At 48.7% G+C, this 25119-nt stretch overlaps 1 protein-coding gene across 1 annotated transcript; it reads right to left on the bottom strand.

The window, feature by feature from the left end:
• Positions 1-11053: 11053 nt before the first annotated feature.
• LOC138803505 (proprotein convertase subtilisin/kexin type 9-like) lies at positions 11054-20669 on the bottom strand. Its single transcript, XM_069987615.1, has 9 exons — positions 20511-20669; positions 20165-20306; positions 17586-17782; positions 16769-16952; positions 16255-16428; positions 15858-16006; positions 14829-14997; positions 13133-13317; positions 11054-11254 (listed from the first exon to the last, which is right to left on the bottom strand). Exons 1-9 carry the CDS (start codon positions 20667-20669, stop codon positions 11054-11056), a joined length of 1560 nt encoding a protein of 519 aa, XP_069843716.1.
• Positions 20670-25119: the final 4450 nt, after the last annotated feature.

Raw genomic sequence — 25119 nt, 5'->3', positions numbered from 1 at the left:
AGGCAAAAAACAAGGAGGTCAAGAGCCCTGAGTCAGATTGCCTGGGTCCTGATTACAGCCACTAGCTGCAAGGCCTGAAGAGAGAAAATTCACATCTCCAAGACACAGTTCCCTTCCCCGAAAGGTGAGGAAAAATAAGTATATGCACTGCTGAGCCTGTTTCTGAGAGTCATAGCTGATAACAATGTGCAAAGCACATTGCACAATGCCTGGCATGTGGTAGGTGCTCACAACAGGGCTGTTGGATTACTGTGCAGACTACACCTCCAGTCATCCATATCTCCAGCCATCCCTCTTCTCCTATGGTCTCTCATAACACTTGTCACCCCAAGAGTCCCTCTGTTATCTCCTTTGCTTGCCCCACAAGACAAGATAGAGTTCTGGAAGCCTGGAGCCCAGGCAGGCCAAGAAGGCAGCTTGTGCCAGGTTCTAACAGTGGAATGAGTAAACAAGTGGATGAGTCAGGAGCTCAGTCACAAGCAAGCAGACACAGGCGAGCAGGGGGACAGCCTGGCCTGTGGTCACTGGAAGGTTGACAGCAGTGGACTCACGTCCTCTGCTTCCTTATCCTCCAGCACTCATGACAAACATCCAGAGAAAGCAAGGACCTACTGTGCACCAGGCATTGGAAATGTATTACTTGAAGCTTCACAAGACAGCTGGGTATGTGGGAATGACTATTCCGTTGGGGAAACTGAGGCTCCAGAGAGTAAGAGAATTGCCAAGTTGACAGAGCCAAAGAGCTGGTTTTTGCATCCAGGCTCCTGTGACCCATAGCTCTGCTCATGTGTTTGCTGCTGCCTTCATGTCCCACATCCCCTGCTGCCTGCTCCTCACTCCCAAGTGCCTCTGACCCTCGGTGATCCAACAGGCCTCCCCTCCTTTGCACACTCACCTACCTTGAGTTTGAGTTCCTTTTGTTCGTTCTTGTCCAAACTCCTATGGACAAACAGGGCAGCCTCCATTCAGCTCTGAGCATCATGAGAACCAAACTCTCCTCCACCACTGACTCCCAACTTCAGCTCTAGGGTTGGCAGCAGGCAGGGGTCTTCGCTGTAGCCCATGACTTTCATCTGGATGTGACCGAAGTTGGGTAGGCTCTGGTCATAGGTGGCTTCCTCCCACAGCCTGACTTAGTGGGATGGGGGCAGAGGACCGGGGGAGGGGAGGAGGGGAAAGAGGAGAGAAGAGAAGAGAAGGGAAGGCAAGTGGGCATCAATCCACTCAGCCAGCCTCAGTGTCCTCCCCTGGCCAGTGTGCTCTGGGTATGCCCATGCATCTCAACAAGAGCCCTTCAGGGCATCTCCCTCTACCCATTCATAGATAACAAGGTGAAGCTCTCACACCATAAATTCAGTAGCAGAGCTGGGGTCCAACCCCAAGTCTGCCTCTCAGTCCTGTGTTCCCTTCACTTTATGTCTAAAAAGGAAGCACAGCTTTTGAGGGAAAATGGAGAGCAGTGCCATGGAGGGGCACAGGGTCTCAGACTCGTAAGCAGACCCTGACTCTAAGCTGACGCTCAGGCAAACATTACCATTTTCCATGTACACGTGGGCCATCCTGGTGGTCACTCCTCAGTTATTGTGGGTCCTGGCCTGCCTGGCTCCCCATGATGCCAGGAGGCATGGTGGGGAGACCTCGCCTCAGGGAATACAACTGGCCTGTTTTCATTCCCTTTTAAGAGACATAGATTTAATTGATTAGATGTGGACATATAGAACACAGATAAGGGACATGGTGTAGAAAATCTCTCCCTTCATTTTCACTATAATAACCTTAATTTCTTGTTCTTTGCCTCAGGGATCAGAATTTCCCATGATGACTAATGAATTAAGAAATGGCCTTGATGGTGTTGACACTTAGAAGTCTGTGCCTAGATCCTCACAACACTGGGTGCTTAGCACCTCAAGAAACCAGAATCTGATCCTCAAAGCCCTTAGAGGAGCCTGGAGAGCTGGGAAAGTGTGACTCTGGAGGGCCATGTGCTCTGAAGGAAAGCTTTCTTTGGCCCCTAGATGGTGGGATGATGTTGGCAGACAAACTCCAGCAAGTGGACCCGAGTCCCGCATGTGGATTGACACTTGTGTGGAGACCAAGGAAACAGAGCTGCTGCCAAGCTCGTGTCCCATGAGCACACAAGAGAGGGGTAAGCGGTGGCTTTGTCCTCATTGCCACAAGAGAAACTCCTTTGTTTTTATATTTTATGGGAGAAAGATGAACTGCCTTTTGGTGTGTAGGGAAAATTTTAATGTTCCAGTAATATTGAGTAGGAATATCCCATTTAAAATGATGTAAAGATATGAGGAAAAAATCCTTTTCACTGTAAAGTAGTGGCTGAAGAATTGCGTTTACATGGACCTTTGTATTTAATATGTTTCTCTCTATCCATATACGTTGCCCATGGGTCTGGTTGAGATCTGGGCTTAGGCTTGAACCTTGAGGAAAAGCTATCAGGATCAAAATTGGAATGTTTACTTTACTCTTGAAGGTATTTTCTGTAAACCCCATCCCAGAAAACCACACAGACACACCTACGATCAGGAGAACCAGTTTATTGCCAGCTGATGCTGACAAGGCCCCCTATCCCATGGGAGAGCAGAAAATGGAGCCTGTCCTTTGTTCAGGGCCAAATTTATAGTCAGGAGTTAGGGGTTGGAAGTCCTCTGCATGAGCTAAAGGTGAATGCTCTGAATTCTAAAGATGGCACAAAGTTGGGGTGGGGCAAGGTAACTGTAACAGTTACAGTTAGATGACAGGAAATATAATAGACCTCTCTATAATAACCATAACTATCAATGGACTCAATCCACCAATCAAAAGAAAAAGAACAGTGGTGCTGTGGCTCAAGTGGTAGAGTACTAGCCTTGAGCTGAAGAGCTGAGGGACAGCGCCCAGGCCCAGAGTTCACGACCCATGACTGACAAAAAAACAAAAAAAGTAAAAAGAACTGCAGATTGGATCAGAAAACAAGATCCATCAATTTGCTGTCTTCAAGAGATCTACCTAACAACCAAAGATAAAAGCAAACTCCAAGTGAAGGGATGGAGGAAGATCTACCGTGCAAATGCCCCCAGCAAGAAGGCAGGAGCTGCCATTATGATATCTGATAAAATAAACTTTACACTTAAATCACTAGGAAAAGACAAAGAAGGTCACTATATAATACAGGGAACAATCCAAGAAGAGCACATCACCATTGTCAATCTATACACCCCAAACAGTGGTGAACCCAAATATGTTAAGCAAATACTCTCCAATGGATCCAAATAAAATAATACTAGTAGACTTTAATACTCCACTCTCATCAAAGAACAGGACCACCAACCAAAGAACTGGCAAATAAGTCTCTGAATTAAATAAACTCATATCTCAAACAGACTTAACTGACATATACCGAGTTTTCTGCCCAACAATAACTCAGTACACATTCTTCTCAGCAGCCCATGGAACTTTTTCTAAAATAGATCATATCTTAGCTCATACAAAGAATTTCAGCAAATACAAGAAGATCGACATAATCCCCTGTATTTTATCTGACCATCGTGGAATCAAACTAGTTCTCAATAACCAGGCATTCAGTAGAAAAAACTCAAACACATGGAAATTAAATAGCACACTGCTGAGCAACACATGGGTCCCAGAAGAAATTAAAAAGTTCCTACAATTCAATGCAAAGGAAGACACATCACAAAGAAACCTATGGGACACAGCGAAAGCAGTCCTGAGGGGCAAGTTTATTGCTCTGTGTGCACATCAAGAAAACAGAGACAGACCAAATAAACAATTTCATGATGCAACTAAAACTGCTACAGACACAAGAAAAACTTGAACCTAAGGTCACTAGACGGGCAAGATAACCAAAATAAGAGCTGAAATTAATGAGACAGAGACTAAGAAAAGTGTAAATAAAATTAATAAAACAAAAACCCGGTTTTTAAAAAGAAAAACAAGAAAATTGATGGACCACTGGCAAGATTAACTAAAAAAAGAAGAGACCCAAATCAATAAGATCAAAGATGCCACAGGAAAAATTACAACAAACATCCAAGACATCCAAACAATAATAAAGAAATATTTCCAGACTCTATACTCACAAAGGAAGGAAAACCTAGCAGAAATGGATGAATTCTTAGAGAAGTACAAATTGCCCAAACTGAACCAAGAAGAAATAAATCAATTAAATACTCCAATAACCTACAACGAGATAGAGGAAGCAATCAGAAATCTTCCACAAGGAAAAGCCCAGGACCAGATGGATTCACTACGGAATTCTACTAGACCATTAAAGAGGAGCTAATACTCATAATCCTCAAGCTCTTCAGAGAAATAGAAGCAGAGGGAATAATCCCGAACTCATACTATGAAGCCAATATCACAAATATCATTCCCAAACCAGGCAAAGACCCAACAAAAAATAGAACTATAGACCAATCTCTTTGGTGAATATTTTCAAAGCTCCAAAATAGAATTCTAGCCAACAGAATCAAGAAACATATCAAAAAAATCATACATTATGACCAAGTAGGCTTCATCCCAGAGATGCAGGGATGGTTTAACATACGTAAGTCAATAAACATAATCCATCACATCAACAGATCCAAGGTCAAGAACTACATGATTATCTCCATTGACATGCAAAAGGCTTTTGATAAAATTCAACATTCATTCGTGTTAAAAGCTCTGGAAAAATTGGAATAGAAGAAACATTCCTTAAAACAATAAAAGCTTTATATGACAGACCAACAGCCAATATCATACTTAATGGGGGAACTACAACCAGTTCCCCTAAAAACAGGAACAAGGCAAGGATGCCCACTCCCTCCACTCCTATTCAATATAGTTCTGGAATCCTTAGCCAGAGCAATAAGGCAGGAAAAAGACATTAAGGGGATCTGCATAGGGGAGGAAGAATTAAACTATCTCTTTTTGCAGATGACATGATTTTATACCTTAACGATCCCAAAGGCTCCATCCCCAAACTCTTAGAGCTTATAAACCACTTCGGCAAAGTAGCAGGGTACAAAACTAACCCACAAAAAACAGGTGCCTTTCTGTACACCAACAATGTACAAGCAGAAAGGGAAATCAAGGAAACAACCCCATTCACAATAAACTCAAAACACAAAAAAGAAAGTGTCTAAGAATTAACCTAACCAAAGATGTAAAGGATCTATTTCGTGAAAAGTATAAAAGCCTAAATAAAGGAATCATAGAGGATACCAGGAAATGAAAAGATCTCCCATGTTCCTGGATAGGCAGAATTAACATAGTGAAAATGCCATACTGCCAAAATTGATATACAGGTTCAATGCAATCACCATTAAAATCCCAATGACATACTTTAGTGAAAGAGAGAAAACAGTCCAAAAGGTCATATGGAACAACAAAAGACCTAGAATAGCCAAAGCAATTCTAGGCAACAGAAACAATGAAGGAGGGATCATGATACCAGATTTCAAGCTCTACTATAGAGCCATAATAACAAAGACAGCTTGGTACTGGTACAAAAAGAGACCCAAAGACCAATGGAACAGACTACAGGACCCAGAAATAAAGCCGTCAGTTGATATTTGACAAAGGAGCCAAAGACATAAAGTGGAAGAATCATAACCTCTTCAACTACTGGTGCTGGGAAAACTGGATGGCCACCTGCAGAAAACTGGACCGTAGCCTGTCACCATGCACTAACATCAACTCAAAACGAATTAAAAACCTTACATCAAACCTGATACTCTGAAACTACTGCAGGACAGAGTAGGAGAGACACTTGAACTTAAAGGAACAGGCAGAAACTTCCTGAACAGACTCCCAGGGTCACAACAAATTGGAGAGAGACTGGACAAATGGGACTACCTTAAAATAAAGTTTCTGCACAGATAAAGAAATAACAACCAAACTAGAAAGACAGTCAACTAATTTGGAAAAAATATTTACCAGCAAAATATCAGACAAGGTCTAATATCCATTATATACAGGGAACTCAAGAAACTAACCCCTCACAAATCTAACAAACCAATCATGAAATGGGCCAGGGAACTAAAGAGAGACTTCTCAGAAGAAGAGCTAAAAATGGCAAAGAACAACAGGAACCAGGATACAAAGACACATGCACCGCCATGTTTATTGCAGCCCTGTTCACAATAGCCAAGATTTAGAAACAACCCAGATGCCCCACTACTGATGAGTGGATCCAAAAATTATGGTACCTATGTACAATGGAATATTACATAGACATTAGAAAGGACAAAATAATGGCATTTGCAGGGAAATGGACGGAATTAGAACAGATTATTTTGAGCAAAGTAATCCAAGAATAAAGAGACAAATGGCACATGGACTCCCTGATATGTGGCTGCTAAAGCCAAAATACAAGAAGATATGGCAAAGTAACAGGACTCAAGAAACAAAGGACAGCCACCCATTTTGTCATAGCTTTGCTAAATGACTCCATGTTCTAGACCATATAGATGGTAGATATAAGCATGCAACAGAGGGAAGCCAAGAGGAGAAATAGAATAATTAGGAACAGCCTACACTAAGCAAAAGGAAAGAAATGTAAACATCCCCTGAAAAAATAACTTGTATTGTCAAAGCTCATAGAATTCACAAACTTTATAGACCATGATCATGACAATTTGCCTTGTGAAAGTTAAAATGTGTTTGTGACTCTAAGTATCACTATTCCACAATACTGTGAAATAAGTGACATTTATGTAATCCCCTCATCTCAATTAAAGAAAAAAAGTGAGAGAAGGCATAGGTTAAGAAAAATGAGTGACAATGTTGTCCGACACTTTGTACTCATATACTGTTTTGTAGAATGGGAACTTCTTTGTAAAACTACTTAAAGATCATTTTACAAAGTTACAGTTAGGTAGCATTCTCCTGATGCGGCTGGTTCAGAGGCCCAGGGCGGTAGGGAAGGAGTGGACGCAGACCTTTCCTGTGTTGTGTACCTTTTGTGTGTTGAATGGCTCAGTTTCAGCCCTCGTTCAGCTTTAGATGCATGCTCTGCTATATTTCCCACTCACTGTGTGCAGAGCTTGGGAGCCTTGGAAAGTGCCAGATTACCAGTGTCAGCCAGACTTGCCAAGGCAAAGAGGCCCAACTAGTCCCAAAGTGCCTTTCTGGTTGTTTTACATCTGTGGGGTCACATGACAGAGGTGACAACTTCCCTGCTGTGCACTTAGAATAGCCCTTAGAATAGGAGACAGTGGGTCCCCTGCAAATGTCCCTTGTGGTCCATGGGCTCTAGTTTAATTGTGTAAGCCCACACCCAGGAGATGGAAGACTAGCATTGAAGAGAACTATATCTCCAAAGCACACAGATGAGTGAAGGATTTGGTGTGGTTCCAATGTTCTTATACTTTTGAATGTGACACTCTAAAGTTGATTTTGAATATCTGAAGGTTCCATGCTCTCTACTAGATCTCCTCCCCACGCCTCTCCCTCCCACTTCTCTGCATACCCATTTTTGCTGAAAGATTGTGTGAGACATGCATTGAAATGCTGGCGATGATATGTTTTGGGATATAGTTGCCAGCAACTGCACTCAGTAGCCCAAATTCAGGAGTGAAATGGCCACTTCTAGTCCCTTATTTCCTGTGGAAACGATGATGCCCTCCACCCTGTACCTGCCATCTCTCCTCATGGGAAGCCACATCAGGATCGCTGTCCACTCTACACTTTGATTCATTGTTATGTTGTTGCTGCATTGAGCATCATTTCTGCTTTACCAGCAACCACCTCATTTCCTGTGGCTGCAGTCAACAAACCTGCTGAGGACTGTTTTTAATGTCTTACCACAAAGTGACAATTGTGACAGGCTTGCCTTGGAAGAGTTGTCATTTTTACTGGCAATTTTTGGATGACGTTTTTATAATCTTTCACAAAGTCTGCAAATCAAGCAGGAATTGCACAACATACTCAAGAAGCGCCCTGAGTCCAGGCTGTTCGTGGGACCTGCAGGTACCCTGGGACAGATGAGCAAGCACCCTGTGAGCAGCTTGCCCACAGCTCTCCTGACAGACTGGTGTGGCCACTGACAAAAGTTGAAAGACCTACAGCACGAGCCATCAGGCACATGTGGCTCACCCTTCCCTCTCTGCTGACATGGAGGCCTGTGCAGACCTCTGAGCTTCTGAATCAGCAGACTGGAATTTTCCTCTGATCCCTCTGTTTATAAAAGTCCAAAAGAAAGTCGTAAACTAAGGAGGAATCTTAATTCTAAGCTTCGTTCATGTGAACAAGAGATCTTAGCTTGTAAGAGCATAAAAATTTTTTTCCAAAAATGAGTGAATGAGTCTCACAGACATTTTTTTCCATATACCACAATAGGTTTATGTGGGGAGCCAGATCACAAGGGTCTGAGGCACGGCCCTAGGTGATGCTATGCTCCCTTCCCACACTCTGCTCTGGCTGGTGGTCAGGGCCACTCTGCAGTAAGGATCTGTGGGTGTCCTGGCCCCTCTGAGATCTTTCCTCTACCCGGGACTCCTTTGTAAAGGTCAAGCAAAGATGCCAAACTCAGGCTAATCTTCTATAGACATCCTCCTGGAACTTTGGCTCTCCCAAGGAGTTCACTACCCAGTAAAAATCGTGTCTCCCCCATGGCCTGCTCCTATAAAGTCTTCCTTCTGTTCTCATTCCTTGTGTCCTGGGTTGCTCACATGAGTCTCTCCGTAGTGTTATTCGAGGTCTTTCTTTCCCTGCAGGCCAGGCCCTTCCTCCTGACTCATGGTGACCAAGTCTCTGTAGGAAGCTATTTAGGCACAGGTATCAGGCCACCTGGCTTGGGGTCAGTCCTGGGTCTCCAAGAACAAGCAAGCAGAGGTGACAGTGGAACTGGAAGTAGAGATCTCACATTGGAGCCATGATTACCCCTTGACTATTGAGCACTTCCCACCTGTGGCTCTGAATTTTCAGAAGAGAGGTTGGGAGGAGTTTTGCACCATCATTTATACATTGGTTGAGTAGAGGTAGACATTGTCTAAAAACAGTGACACTTGCCAACACTCGCTAGAGACAGGAGTTCCTACGCTGAATGGGATAACTATATCTTGTAAAATGGATAAAGACAACATATGCTACATGAATTCTATAAGGAGGCCTAGCAGAAGGGTTCTTCCAAACTACATAGAACCCACTGTCCAATAATAACTCAATGCCAGCTGAAATGAGTAGAATGAGTTCTGTAAGGCGTCCCTTACACAGCAGTAGATAATTGAAGGGACTGTATTTTCCCAGCCTCTCCAAAAGTCTTCTCACCTGGAGTCTCCCAAAAGCCAGAAACTTTACTTTCCCCTAACTGGAAAGCTCTTAATTCATATGGCTCTAGATCTGGTGCAGAAACCTGCCTGAGAGTGCCACCTACTGCCAGAAGAGGTCACTGCAGGCTAAAATAGAAGACATCCAGGAAGTTAGGTTTATCATGATTAGTCCTTGTTCTTCTCTGGGATCTTGTGGACCTGGAGATACCATCCCACCATTGGCAGGGGACTTGCGCTGCAGTGTGGCACCAAGAGTAACTTCATGCCGGCATGATGGTTGGAAAGCTAGTCACATGCCAAGCTTGGTTCAAGTCAAGAACCATAATCATGCAGGTACCCTGACTTAGAAGCATCTGCAGGTTTGTGAGCAGCAGTGCCATGACCATTCCCTGTGCTAGGCCCAGTGCTCTTGATGGGGCCTGGAATGGGAAAAGGGTTGGGAACTTGGGCTAGGAAGAGGCACCACAATTGTGTGTAGGTCTTGAGGTGGCTTCATATCGACATTCACTGTGCTCCTGTAAGATGAGCACCAGAGGGAGTTCCTGGTCTCCCTGCCAGTCCCAGCGGAGCCAAGCACTCTCCTTGTCACTCAAATATAACTAAAAATAAAAATGGTTACCAAAGCTAGAGTAAATATCAAGTCACAAAAGCAAAACAGGTCAGAAAATTGATTTGCTATAAAAGGGCAACAGAAAACAGGGTGCCAATGGCTCATGCTTCTAATCCTAGCTACTCAAGAGGCTGAGATCTGAGGATCTCAGTTCCAGCCTAGGCAGAAATGTCTGTGAGACTCATATCTTTACTCAACTAGCTGGAACTAGAGCTGTGGCTCAAGGGGTAGAGTACGAGCCTTGAGTAATAAAAAGGCTCAGGAACAGTGCTTAGGCCCTGAGTTCAAGCCCCAGAACTGACACACAAAGCCAACAAAGACCCAAAGAATAGACAAGTGTTGGTACATTCTGATATTTATTCACATGTGGGCAGCTGATCCTTACACAGGCCACCTGCACCCTCACATATTCCCCCAGTCCCCAGGAGTGAGACCACCACAGGAGAAGGCCCATGCCCCCAGGGAGAAGCCCTAGAGCAAGTAGGCTCTGGCTGCCTTCAAACCTTGTTCCCTGCAGAAATAAGGTGCCCAACCTGCCACCTCCCTTTATATCACCTCACTTCCCACTGTATGCCTGGCAGGCCCTCCCCTCTCTGGCCCTGTATCTTGCTCCATAAAGCATGGGTAACCAGTGCCTAGAGTGTAGGGCAGAACAGGGATCAGGAGAAGTAGGGATGGGGATATGATCTGTCAGCCTCTACTGCAAGTGCTCCCAGTCGGAGACATAGCTGGAGGTGCAGTAGAGTAAGGATAGCAAGGAGAAACTGAGGCATGGCCCTATGGTCACCTGAGACACGCTTGTCCTAGCTGGTGTGGCTCTCTCAATCAGTAATTCCTAAGGAGTTTCTACAAAGTGAGAAGACCAGGAGGGGTCCCCAGCACCAGTCACCCTCATTTGTTCCTGCTAACACTGGCTCCTCTCAATCCAAGTGCCTCCTGCAGACCCGTGTCAACTCCTGGAGGCAAATGCACATGAAAGGTGACTTTGCTCATAAGTCTGCCAGGAACCACGCTTACTGTCAAACAACCCTTCCTTGCTCCTAATGGGGGCCCTTTCTGTAACTCTGGCAGAGAAGGGCACTCAGGTGAGAACAAGTTCTCTCAGGGCAAGAGTCTCCACCCCAGTCCTGCCCTGGTCAGCACCACCCGGCAGGTTGAGGTCTTTCCATCCACTCTATGCTTGTCCTGAAGGCTGGATGCGGCAGCAGATGGCGATGACTATTACAAATTCCTCACTGGTCTTCCCTGTTTCATCAGGATCCTGGTGCTTCACCACACATGTGTTGTCCACAGGGAAAGCTCCCAGGGTGACTGAGGTCTCAGGATGGGCACTGCAGCTGGTCAGGGTCCAGCCTGCATCACAGCTCACGGTGACCTGCCAGAGTCCAGGGAGGACAAGTAAGGCCAGGTCCAGCATGCATGGTCAGATCTCAGCCACCTGCTATACTGTCCCTACAAGCAACCCTCAGTGGGGACCAAACTGTGAATACCTGGCTTGGTTTTGCCCCTCACACCCCAAAGGGGCTGTGTCCAACACTGCCCACCACTCCCTCAGGGTGCTTCAACCCCAGCTTACCAGGACACTGTAGCCCAGACAAACATCTCAACAAACCAAAGCCCCTCCCACTTCCCAGTTCCCTACAAGCCACCCCTCCCACAGCCTTCCCCACCCAGTGATGGCAACTCCATCCCCCCAGCAGCTCCACAAGTCCTTGCAACAGCCCTCCACTCCTTGTTGCAGCTCATCCCAGACCAGAGCCACCACCCTCAGGTCCCAAACTCCTCCTGCCATGGCCTCTAGAGGCTAGCTCTCAGACTCCAAGAGTCCAAGTGTGACCTGCCCTCCCTTCACAGATCTTCCTTCTTCCTCCAACCTTGCATGGTTGCTCAGGCATTCCAGCCCTGAACAACTCCCACACCATTTGTTAAGTGTTTCTGTGAGAGAGACAGACAGACAGACAGACAGAGACAGAGACAGAGACAGAGACAGAGACAGAGACAGACAGCCAATCCTGGGGTTTGAAATCCAGGCTTGAGCCTCAGCTCCCCTTCAGACTTCTTGAGGCTGTTAATTGGAGGTGAGAGTTTCACAGACTTCCGTGCCTCCACAGGCTTTTTACCCCAATCCTCAGATCTCAGCTCCCTGAGTATAGACATACAGGTATGAGTACAGACTCCTGGCTTGCTTTTTTGTTTTATTTAAGGAAATTCTGGGTTTGAATTCACGAGTGCTAAGCAGGCTCTCTACCACTTGAGTCATAACTCTGGTCTTTTTTGTTATACTTATTTTTCAAATACAATCTGGGAACAGGTGGGCCAGATTATGTGCAGTCCTCCTACCTATGGTACTTAGAGAGAGAGAGAGAGAGAGAGAGAGAGACAGACAGACAGACAGACAGACAGACAGACAGACAGACAGAGAGACAGACAGACAGACAGACAGACAGAGAGACAGAGACAGAGACAATGACAAAGACAGAGAGACAGAGGGAGAGAGAGAGAGAGAGAGAGAGAGAGAGAGAGAGAGAGAGAGAGAGAGAGAGAGAGAGAGAGAGCTGCTAGTCCAATTGTACCAGCATATCAGTTTATTTGTTTAGATGGTTTTGTTGTTGTTGTTTTTCAATTACTTTTTGCCCAGGTAGGCCTCAAACTGAGATCCCACTTCTTCCTTATAAGTAGCAGGTATAAAAAGCACAGTATTGTGTCTATCCTCAGCAATACATATCTCTCTCTCTCTCTCTCTCTCTCTCTCTCTCTCTCTCTCTCTCTCTCTCTCTCTCTCTCTCTCTCTCTCTCTCTCTCTCTCTCTCTCTCTCTCTCTCTCTCTCTCTCTCTCTCTCTAGTTCTGGGGCTTGAACTCAGGGTCTACGCACTGTCCCTAAGCTTCTTTTGCTCAAGGCTAGCACGTTACCACTTCAGCCATAGCACCACTTCTGGCATTTTCTGTTTATGTTGTACTGAGGAAATTGAACCCAGGGCTTCATGCGTGCTAGGCAAGCACTCTACAACTAAGCCACATTCTCAGCCCAGCACTGCATTTCTTTATGCCCTGTTTATGTGTGCTATCCTCAAAGTGGAACAGGGCACCTGGAGAGCAAACCTTACCAATCTGGACAGAAACAAAATCAAGCCACAACACTCACACACACATACACACAGCACAGGTGCATAGATATTCCACTGTGCACTGACCACCCCAAGAGGATACAGCCCAGCCATCTCCACCCCACCTCCCACAACCTTAACCCTTCACCTTCTCCAAGGGGCTTAAAGGCCTGTACTTCTTCGTTGTACACTGCAGGCCCGGAGCATGGCAGCAGGAGGCATGGACACTGGCCTCCTTGTGTCCCGCGCACCGTCTGGGCAGATTAGTACCTCTCTTAGGTGTGGTATGTGGGAAGACACCAAGATTCTCCACCTCCCAATGGGAGCTGCAGCCTGGAACAGAAGAGGGCCAGCTCACACCCTGGGATGCCGGACACCCTTTCCCTCCATCACGTACATTATTTTTAGGATCCAGACCCAGGGAAACCCAGGAGCAGCTCTGAGTAGAAGAGACATTGCCTGAGCAGCAGGACTTTTGGCTTAGCTCTGACTTGTAGGACCTTGGGAGAGCAGCTCAACTGCTCTGAGCCATAGTTTACTGGGAATCACATGGCCACCTCTCCACCAAAGAAGGGGAGCCCTGGGACAGGATCCCCAGGCCAGAAATGTTCAGCCGCTTCTCACCACAACCCCCCTCCCACCTCAGGTCCCTTCCCCATCCATCACCAGCTAGAAGATCAGCCTGAGCTTGCATCTGTAGGCTTGGGAATCAGGGGCACCTGGCTGTAATAGTGTGCCTGGCTTGCTGGAATTCATCAAGTCTCAGTTTCCCTATTTGTTAAAACAGCCAGAGCAATATCATCAACTCACAGAGTTCCTGCTTAGCTGAAGCAGAACATGCCTGGGAAGTCCCCGTACTGCCCATGCAGGACCCGGGCTCTGCCCACATTAGGGTTATGGTAGCCAGGACCAGAGCCCCTCTCCCGGCTACGTGGCTTTAAGAAATGAATTCAGCCAATTTACCTGCAAATGGAACTTGGCATGGGCTACACAGTGAGTGCCTGTGGCTCTGCAGCTTTGCCAAAGGCCAGGCTCCCCGCCAGGCCAGCAGCCACATGGAGCTCTTGTCCTGGACAAGGCTCTAGACACTGGGCTCATCTGATTGCTGAGAATTCTAATCCAGCCAGCTTTTAACCTCACCTGACCCTTACTATTCCAGAGCCTTTAGACTCCCCTGTGCTTAGCTGTCCAAGATCAGCCCCTGACTTAGTGATTCAAGATAATTCCTAGAGCCCCTTAAGCCCCACCTTGTACCAAGCACCTTCGGAGCATGGCCGTAGCCCAAGATCCACAGTGCCTAGCTCCTCAGTGCAGCCCTCACCCATGACTTCCAGACACTTTCCTGGGCAAGTTTTGACAGAAGGTCCTTAGCCCAAAGAAAGGACTTCAGAGTGATGGCCGATAACCGTGGCCACCAGAAAGTATACTGTCCCAGGATTAGAGCTGAGCATTCACAATGAGGACACTAGGGCACAGGGCTGAGAAGGAACTTGCCAGCTACTGAGTGGCAGTTGGAATCAACCTGAGCTGTGCCCCACTTCTGACAGGCCTGAACTATGGCTCCCCACCACACAGCTGGTAAACAGCTCCCAGTGCCCAAGCCGGAGCCCATCTGCCATCCCTCTCATCGTTGTCACTGAGGCGGGGGAGGAAGAGAGAGGTAAACAGAGAGAAAAGTGAACCTACCCAAGGCCACATGGCATGCAAGTTGCACATCTGGCTTAGCTATGAATCCTGAGGCTCCTAAATCTGCTGCTCACACTCATGGAGACCAAGTGTGGGACAAGGCTCCTGACCAGCAGGAGGCAGTGCCTCTGACTCATCCTGGCGGGACCAGCCCCTACCTGTGAGGACTTGGTCAGGATCCCGGCAGTGGGTGTAGGTCTTCAGCCCCACCAAGGCTGGAGCAGCTGTGTGGACGCTGCAGTTGGCTTGGGGGAGCAGGCAGCATCTGGCCACCGCAGAAACCTGACTATCTCCAAATGCCAGGCAAACGCGTCTGTTTCCTAGGATCTGAGAGTCCAAGAGAGGAATGGGAACTTGTGAAGAGGTTTGGGGACTGGGGAATCTGGTCTGAGAGGGACCCAGTCTGCAAGTTCTGGTTCCTGAGTCCTCAGCACTGGTTGGGCCCAGGCAGGCTCTGGTGCCATGTGCACCTCAGATGAATCTTCCCAACACTGACAATGGCTTCCAAGTGGAGACAAGGTGACCTGAGACATCAGCACAGGACCTATGGGCTCCCTGACGTACCAGGCCTCGCCTGAGAAACCTCCCTAACATTGACTTCTGCACAGAAATGTTCACCCACCTCGCCTTCATGGCCCCCTACCCTTCCCAGGGCCACCTAGGGTCTGGAAACTCCATCAGCTACTTCTGCACCTTTGAAGTTCTCAGTTCAGAGAGCCTCTGTCATCCCAACATGAGGGTCATGACTGTGGATGTTCTTGGTTGGCAAGTAGAAGGAAGGGGTGTGTCAGTACTGGGACTTGAACTCAGGGCCTAGGTGCTGTCCCTCAGCTTTATTATTCAAGTCTGGCATTCTACCAGCAGAGCTGCAACTCCCCTTCACGCATAATTGAAGATAAGAACCACATGACATTTCCTGACTGGGCTGGATTTTGAACCCCGATCCTCAGAACTAAACCTCCTGAGACATTAGAACAACAGTCATGAGACAAAAACACCCAGCATAGAGATGGCTTTAGGCAAGGCAGAGAGCCGAAGCCAACGCTGTCCTTTCCCTCCTGTGCCCATGAGGGTGCTGTCTGTCCTGAGTCCCCCAGGAGCACCTGGCCCTGCCCAGGCCTTTGAAGTCGAGACAGGGATTGGAATCCAGAGGACAGAGGACTGGGCACACAGAGTGTGCAGCTCACCCCCACACGCTCGCCCTGCCGCTTCCCACTCTGGGCGAAACTGGAGCAGCCCAGCAGCTCCTCCTCCGGGTCACAGTGAGCCTCAGCAGCGTGTGTCAGCCTGAAGCCCCAGGGTGCTGACCACACAGTCCTGCAGAACAGCTGTCCACCTGCAACAAGAACAGGATAAGGAGGCTCTTGGGAGACTCCAGAAAAAGGTTCAACCCGAGGTGAGGGAGAGAAACTAAGACACCACATGAAACTTTGAGGTAAAACTATAGAGTTACAACAATGCCCTGGAGCCTGGAGTCCTATCTGAGGAGGACAGTCCTTCTGTCAACCAGGTTGGGGACTGTCACCATCTCATTGGCCTCTCATAGCCCAGGTTGGCCTCTGCCTACCCACCTGCCCTGCTCACCTGTTTCCTGGGTGCTTGGGGGCAGTGCAGCCACCAGGTTGGGGGTGTTGACTCGCTGTTCTACAGGGAACCAGGTATCATTGATAGCATTGCTGATAGCATAGTGGAGCAGCCTCTGCTTCAGCTCAGCCACAGTGAGGTTTGGCTGGGCAGTGAGCATCAGGGCTGCAATGCCTGATGGAGGAGGGAGAGGTCAGACAAGGTGATGGCCTGGCCTTCCGTCCTAGCTGGGAACTCCTTTTAGGACACAAATCCACACACATGCACACATCATGTGATCTTCCCAAAATGAAGCCACCTGCAATCCCTTGCTTAGTGAAAGCTTGTCCTTGGAACTGGCCATTGTGTTCACCAGGTGAACTCCTGTTTAACCTCCAAACCCCAGCGATGCAAAGCGCACCATCACCATCAGGTCTGCCCATTGGGTCCTCCTGCGCAAAGCCTGGCATATGGAGGATCTGGCCAAAGGGGCCACTGGAATCCTGGTGGCCAGGACAGTGGCATAGTGACTCACCAGCCACATGGGCAGCGGCCTGCGCGGTCCCACTCTTTCTTACATAACAAATGGTACAGTCTTTGTCAGCACTGACAATGCTTTTCCCAGGAGCAAAGATGTCCACACAGGATCCATAGTTGGTCCCCAGAGGTCCCTGGGTGAAAGGCTGGTCCAGGTAATTGACAGCTCCAACAGTGATGACCTGGAATGTGGCAAAGAGCTGAGGAAAAGGCTTCAGGGGCAGACTGATTGACTCCTATACTACCTGTTTAAGCCCCATGCACATGTCCCCTTCTGAGGAAAATCTGGCTCATGAGCACAGCTGATTCCATGTCCTGTTCCAGGACATCCACAGGATATAGACAGTGCTCCCCATGCTTAATGTACATAATAGGGAGACAAATACTAAACATATAATGTCATCAAGAAGGCAGAGCGCTGTGGGGCAAACCATAATCAGCCAGGCTGGGTACAGGTGGTTTTAAGTTCAGCATCTCTGTAGGCCTGTTGGGCCAGTCTCAGGGGAAGAGGGAGAGTGAAGCAACTTCCCCACATTTCAGGGCCCAGAAATCGGGGAAGTGGGACAGGTGTCCTCCTCCTGGTACTGCCAGACAAGCCCCACACAAGGCAGGGGCTCTGCAAATGTCAGTCAGGAGGGGAGGCATGGCACAGGTGGAGGATTCCATGCGGGGGGGGGGGGGGCGGGGGGGAGTGTAGGGATGTGGTTTAAAGGAAGGGCAGTACTAGCCCCAACCCTTTTCACACTTGGGGTGGAGGCTGGGCCTCTGACAACCTGCAAGGCAGGACATGAGCAGGAAGCCCTGCTGGCACCTACCTCAGGAGACGACGCTGGAGAGTAGGCACAGGCATTGCTCTGAAAGTTGCCCGCAGCGGCCACCAGCACTGCTCCAGCCCTTGCCAAGCGCTTGCAGGCATTGTTGATGCTCTGGCTGTACCCACTCACCAGTGGCAGCAGCACTACCATGCGCTTGGAGGGATTGGAGACCAGCTTTTTCCAAAGAAACTCCAAGCCTGAGCGAACATAGATGACTGAGAACAAGATGACTGCCTGGAGAGGGACACGCTTCCTTCCAACCCCTTCCCTCCAAAAAAGCAGTGATGACCCTATGTTGGGTCAAATGCATCTAAGTGCTAATACACACACACACACACACACACACACACACACACACTCATACACACACACACACACACACACACACACTCACTCATACACACACACACACACCATGGCTAACATTTACATCAATTGCTCTTCATTTTAATGACTTTTGTTAAGGTAGTAAGCCTTGCTCAATCACATGATGGTTCAGAAGAAGGAATTCTGCCTCCATAAACCTACTGATTCACGACTGCAGTCAGCTGCTGCAGGCATCTGTAGGCTGCCTGGCCTGCCCTGCAGATTGCAGGCTCACCAGCCAAGTAAAAAGACCACTCCTTAAATCACCGCCCCTCTTCCTTTCTTCTTTCTTTCTCTCTTTTATTCTTTCTTTCTTTCTATCTTTCTTTCTTTCTTTCTTTCTTACTTTCTTTCTTTCTTCCTTCCTTCCTTCCTTCCTTTCTTTCTTTCTTTCTTTTTTTCCTTCTTTCTTTCTTTCTCTCTCTCTCACACACACACAGAAACACATACATACACACGTGTCCCATGTGTGCACATGGAAGCCATTAATTGCAACTGCAGCTTCAAACCAGCCAATATCAAGGACTTCCCTTGCTTGCCTCTCTAGATGCCTTGTTTAAAAGATGCTCACACAACCTGTTCTTACACTTTTCCAGGAAACGGCTATTGAGGTAGAAGCCTGGCATTCTGAGAATGAAGGCAGACTTCACAAACACTCACCACACTCTAGGCCTGGTTCCAGGGTCTCGCAGAGCTCTGGATCCACAGGAACCTGAGCCTGTCCTGGCTGCCTGCTGCCAGCTGGCAACCCCATTTGTAAAACAGGCACAGGTATTCTGGGTGTCTTCAGGGTTCCAAGAGCAGCTGATTGCCATGCAAGGAGGATGGGGCTCCCTCTGGCCACACAGCATGGCCTGGAGACCTGGGTTCTAATCCCCCCTCCACCTTAGAAACCTGCTGAAAACAGCCCCATAGGCTTAGCTGCTGCTGTTACCTGGTGTAACTGGACATACTCCTCAGCCACTCCTGGATCTGGGCCTCGGTGGCCAAGGGAGGAGTTGGAATCTTACTGCCATGCCTAGAGGACAGCTGCTGACGAGGGAGGGGGAGTGGGCATGGCAGTGGGGGTGACAAGGGCAGTCACAGCTGTAGTTATTAGACCGCTGCGCTGTGCAAAGCTCTGTGCTCAGTCACATCTCATTTCAGTCACTGTGCACAGAGGAACTGCTGATTGTGGTGGAGGTGACAGCTCCTCTGTGTGAGCCCTGCTCTGGCCAGTTGATGCCATGACTTAGACTCCAAAGAGGGGCTGCTCTTCCCTGTGCCAGGCCCAGCATGAAAGCCTTCCCTCCACTCATCACCTTTGGGAATCAAAGGTCAAGGCCAAGGTCAATCAGCAGAGGCTTGAGACAGGCACAGGGGTCACTGTGATGAGCGAGGAACTCTTGATCCCTGCCTGCAATGGAACACAAAGCTGGAGCCTCTGTGAATAAGATTTGGGGCAGTGTGTACCTCTGGACTCCATGCAGTTGAGCATCTGACCAGGGGCCTGGGCTCTTGGGGAAGGTCAGTCAGCCTCCACCCAGTATCTTCTCTGTGAGCCAGTTTCTTTTCTGTGAGCCTGGACAAGTCGCCCTCTCTAGATGGTTTCACTAACTGTTAATGGATGTCACCTGCCAGCCCCAGGTGTGGCGTCCAGAGCCCTTGGCTCAGCCTTTGGCCACCGCAGCTCTGTGCAGAGCTCCCTCCTTCTTCCCTGTCCATGGCCACGACAGGCCTGGCTCTCAGCAGGACCTCTCAGACCCGGGCCCCACCTCTCCTCTCCATGCAGTGGATGAAGAAACTGGGACAATCTGAAAAATGGGTTGGCGGTTCCTCTACCAACTCTTCTCAGCCAAGGTGACACATGGAGCCAAACTAAGAGAAATGAGCCCCACCATGATTGGAGGGGAAACTGGCTTCCTTTCTGTCTCCTCAGGGTCTGTGGAGATCTAAACCCACATGACAAATGACACAGAATTCTGCAAGCACAGAGCACATGGAATGGAGAAGGAGCAAGGAACAGGGGCTCACTTGGGCTGGGTCTCTGCTCCCTTGAGCCCTCAGTCTCTCCACCTGCACTGGCAACCTTGAGGGTTCTGCCGCTCCTCCACTGGTACTCTGTGGCAGAGGCTACCATGCCCTCTTGGGTCTGGAGACATTGCTCCTCCCTGGCTGAAGCCCCTCCCCGCATGGCCAGATGGAAAGACAACAGAATGGGAGCTGCCACTCACCCATGACGATGCCGCTGACCGTGCCCTTCCCTTGGCAGTTGAGCACACGCAGGCTGTGTATCTTGATGTCCTTGGCCACGCCAACATTCTGGCCACTGACCAGAGCTGCCAGGTGGGTGCCATGGCTTTCACAATTGTCCTCCTGCTCCACCAACACAAGGACCAGATGAGAAAGCCATCTACCCCATGATTTCCCAATAGACCCCGGATGGACTGCAATGCCCACCCTCCCTGCCTACAGCTGAGGACTGGGGATGGACGGTGATGGCTGGGGAGGGTGGCCATGGTGCTCCAGGTCTGGTGGTCCTCATCTTCCTCTGGGATGGACTGGGGAAGGATGGCTCACCTGTGTCCTGGGCGCACTGGTGCTCTGCCACTCCTCCTCAGGCACTCTCTCAAAGTTAGAGATGTTGATCCTGCCCTCAATTTCCATGTGATTAGGCTGGATGCCAGTGCCCAAGAGATACACCTCCACGGGGTTGTCCCTCTCTTCCCACAGTGACATTTGCGCGAGATGAGGAAAAGGAGAACCAGAAGGATGATTTTATAGGTGGTCATGTGTATCAATGATGGCATGCTCTGCTTACCAGTTATGCACACTGTTTCAAGGACTGTACATGAACTTAATCTTCGAAAAGTCCTCCCACTACCTCCTATTGGGAATATTTTACTGACCAGGCCAGTGAGACAAGAGATGTACAAGCCGTTATGTTGAAAACAAACTTTACAATTTTGATGGGGTGGGGATGACTGGGTGGAGGACAGGATGGGGAAGTATGGGAAGGGATGGGGAGGGGAAACAAAGGAGGAAGCTATAATGCTTGATAAGAAATGTACTCATTATCTTGCCCATGTAATTATAACCCCTCTGTACAGTATTTTCACAATAAAGATAAGAGGTAGAAAACTGTCCAAAACCATGTAGGTGGCCAATTCGAGGGAATCAGGAAACTCCCCAATAGCATGCTGCCTGGGTCTTGTTATCAACTCAAATGGCCCAGCTCCACCTTGAGCTCTGTCATTGGCTGGGAGCAGCCCAGGAGGAAGGGCCTCAGTGACCTGCTCTTACTACTGGTTCTCTTGAGGCAGGATTACAGCAGCACAAGCTCTATGGTTGTCCTGCTGACCAACTCGAACTACAGTTAGTGTAAAATGATCAGCCATGCCACACTCCCTCTGAAGCTTCTGAATAACAAGCCTCCATGACCTTGTCCTCTTTTTTATGCTGGTTGCTGGCTTTCCGAGATTTCAAGCCAACTCACTCCAAGTTCTACCCATCTCCACAGAACCTCCTCCTCTAATCTCCATTCTCTTACAAGGTTTAGGTTTGAGGATAACAAACAGGCTGGTCACCTGTGCTCTTGGTCTCTATATTAATGAAGGACAGCACTGATACTCCCAGCCTACATTATAGCTGACCATATGGTACTTCCCCTATCCTGTCCCAGCCCAACAGCTTCTAAATGGCCTCTTCTAGCCAAGCCCTTGAGAAGACTCTAGAAGACTCTACCCACTCCTCCAGGGAGGGACAAGGTCATCATGGGCATCCCTAGGGGGCAGGAAACAGACTGTCTACTCCAAACCTGCAGGAGAGGTGGTCACTAGTGGCCCCAGAACAGATCCTTTTAGACCTACCTGGAGGCTAGTGGTGTAGCTCAGTGATAACCTCATAAATGTGAGGCCCTGGATTCTAATTCCAGGACCACCACCAGACCTTTTCTGGATAAGAGATCTTTCCAGTGAAAGATCATCCAGGATGAACCAATGGTGCTAAATTCAATTTCAAGTAGACTCACACAAGAAGGAAGGGAAGGCTCGGCATAGTGGCTCACATCAATAATACCTGCTATCTGTGAGTCAGAGACCAGTGCATCAAGGTACAAGGCCACCCCAGGCAAACAGTTCACAAGACCTCATCTCAACCAATAGCTAGATGCAGTAGCACAAGCCTGTCATCCCAGTTACTAAGCAACCAAACCAAGGAGGATTGTGGCATAGGTCTCATATTTCTGGTATAAACATGAGAACTTATCTGAAAATAACTACTATGTAAATGGCTCAACTGGTAAAGGACCTGCCTCCCAAGCAGGAGGCCCTGAGTGTAAACTCCAAGACTGTAAAGGAGGGGAAAAAATGAATAAAGTTGAGTATCAGTGTCTCAAGCCTCTTATCTACTTGGGAAGGTGAGATCTAGGACATTAAAGGTGTGAAGCCAGCCTGGGCAGACACGTCCTCTAGAATCCATCTCTGATTATCTAGCAAAGTCGTTTCCAGGCATCTGTGTCAGGCTTGTCTAACACTGCAGGGTCCAGTCAGAACCTCTGATCCTCTCCCAGGCAAGTTCCCTTAATGCCTTCCTCAGCTCAGTGACACTGGGATGCCACACCCATACACTCCCCATATAGTTATTTTCCTAGTCTACTCCTCTGCCTCTCTCTGCACAGGCAGAAGGAAATGTGGGCAGAGAGGCTTGGAGGCCAGGGGAGACCGGAGACTAGATGGGGGAAGCTCTGGAGATCTGGTCTTATTTTGAGGACTGAAAGCTATAGAGATTAGAGACTGTAAGTCACAGTCAAGTCCAGCCTCCTCCTCAGGCAAGAGTGGCCTGCTGGAGAGAAGATGAGAGAAGGAATTATGAAGGTGGTTATTCAGGCATCAGGGGCTCAGGCCTGTAATCCTAGCTACTCAGGAAGCTGAGATCTGAGGGTGGCAGTTCAAAACCTACCCTACAGAAAAGTCTGTGAGGTTGTTATCTCTAATTAACCAGCAAAAAGTTGGAAGTAGACGTGTGACTCACGTGGTAGAGCACTACCTTTGAGCTGAAAAAAAATGAAGGGATATCACCCAGGCCCTGAGTTCAAGGCCCCAAATTTTACAAAATTCAAGCACAATAAGAATCTTGTACACTGAGTACCAGCAGGGGGCGCAGTCCAAAGGGGGTTTGGAGAGGACAGAGAGAAAACAGGCAGGGGGCCAGGTGCCAGGACAGGGAGGAGATGTGGGCCATGGCAGCTGTGGTCTTACTGCTGTGGTTGAAGCTATGAGACTGGTTCCACTCAGGAGAAATCCGCCGCAGGTTCCACAGGATGCTCCGAATCTGGTTCCGGTGACGGAAAATCAGATGAGGGGTCCACAGGAGGCTCTGTGCAAAGGCAAAGGAATCCTCCTCGATGAACTTCACCCGCCTCAGACTGAAGACCTGCGGATAATAAGAACACTGGATCTTAATTTCATGAGTCACTTAACCAGCAGCACCCAGGACTTTCTGCACCTGATCCCACCAGTGCCCCCAGCATGGCCCACCCATAGTCCCCCTCCCATGGACCTGAAGACAAACCAGGGTCCTCACTGCTCTCCTAGGCTTGGGAGTGGAGGAAGCTGGGACCAGTGCCCCCACAACTGGTAGCTGAGCCCACATGAGTGGCAGGAGGGATTCAGCTTGCACATCTCATCTGGGAGCCAGGCAGTGCCAGTTTTAGGCAGGCTGGAAAGTGGGGGAAGTCCCTTGGGCCAGGATTCCATGTGCACATCAGGATGTCAGCACTGGCCATCCTGGGTGTTCACTCCCTTCCCCTATATTTCCTTTTTTAGACCACATTGTTATGAACCCTAATGGTGGCAACTGGGTGCTAAGCCAATGCAGAAGTTGGAGGATATGGGAGAGGGTAGAGACACCAGAAAGAATTGAGGGCATAGTGTGTGTGTGTGTGTGTGTGTGTGTGTGTGTGTGTGTGTGTGTGTTCATCCCTCTCTCTGCTCTGGAGCATACCCCACTTGCACACCCTCCTGGGCTCTCCCTAACCTTTCTGTCACCTTAGCTGCGGGCACAGGCTGCAATGCACCAACACAAAGACAATGGCCAGGTGAGCCAGAAGCTGGGGGTCCAGCTCTACCCTCTGAGACCATGTGGTCCCTCTGCACTGAGATCCCTCCTGCTTTGATGAGAGTGAATGGACAAAGTACTATTAGGGTAATTGGCCAGGTTAACAAAGAAGCTGCTTGAGGAGGCTGGCATCACTGGCATCACTGAACTAGAGATGCACCAGTACTCAATAAGTGTCTGCAGTCTCCTGAGTGTCCACCAGAGGGTGAGTGCAGGCCTTTCCCCAGCAGAGGGAAGTGCATGCCTGAGCAGGGACTCACCAGGTCCAGTGCGCTCACTTTGTCAGATTTCATCAGGATGCCAGGAAAGAGGTCTTTGAAGACATGCAGCACTTGGAACATGAAGCCCCGCCTGGCAGCTTTGCTCTGAAGGTGGTGGACAATACTCTCCATCTGCTGTCTCTCAGATTCCTTGAACACTACCAGGTAGGTGTTGGGCACCTTCCAGTCAATCTGGCCCCAAGGGAGGAAAAGGAGCATGAGGACATCAAAAGAAAGACCTCGTCCCTGTCTAAAGATCAACTTAGAGCCAAAGAGATCCAGGGCATAAGAGACTACAGATACCAGCTGACTCAGTGAGGCTTAAACCTCCCCACAACACACACAAAGCCCCAGTGACATCACCCACAACAGATCCACAAACTTCTAAACAAGGCATCCATTTCCTAGGGAAACTGTAGGTCACCCTCAGCAACAGGCCCCTGGGGGAGCGCACCGATGTGCTCTCCAAGCCCTAGACAGATCTGGTCACCCCTGCAGCTTTGTCTAAAAGCCATCGCTCCTAGTCAACCCAGTGTCCCAACCTCCTTCCCAGTCTAACACATCTCCATTTCTCCTCACCAGAAGCAGCCCAAGAAGCCTCACAGACTTCAGAGCCAGGAAAATATGGATCTGAGTCCTACCACACCCAACAGTTATTGGCCAGGAGCAAGCCACTTAACCATCCTGTGCCTCAGAGTCTCTGTATTCCAGAGACTGCTCTACCCACATCACACCACGTCCAGGGAATCAGAGCAAGGCCGCTTCCACAGGGAGAGAAGAGGCTCTGTGGGCCTTGGTTTCTCATTACTGTA

Source organism: Dipodomys merriami, unplaced genomic scaffold (genome assembly GCF_024711535.1).
Source record: "Dipodomys merriami isolate MVZ:Mamm:240054 unplaced genomic scaffold, mDipMer1.0.p SCAF_34, whole genome shotgun sequence".
Taxonomy (NCBI): Eukaryota; Metazoa; Chordata; class Mammalia; order Rodentia; family Heteromyidae; genus Dipodomys; species Dipodomys merriami.
Note: the sequence above shows the minus strand (reverse complement) of the source record. Positions and strands in the feature narration are given on the sequence as shown.

Bases quoted from the DNA above. Each gene is read 5' to 3' on its own strand.
- LOC138803505 (XM_069987615.1), bottom strand. From the start codon at position 20,669: ATGTCACTGTGGGAAGAGAGGGACAACCCCGTGGAGGTGTATCTCTTG. The intron at 14,998-15,857 runs GTGAGCTGCACA...TTGGACTCTCAG, and splicing joins GGCAGGGCGAGCGTGTGGGG to ATCCTAGGAAACAGACGCGT. The intron at 13,318-14,828 runs GTAGGGGCTGGT...CTTCTGTTCCAG, and splicing joins TCCTGACCAAGTCCTCACAG to GCTGCAGCTCCCATTGGGAG.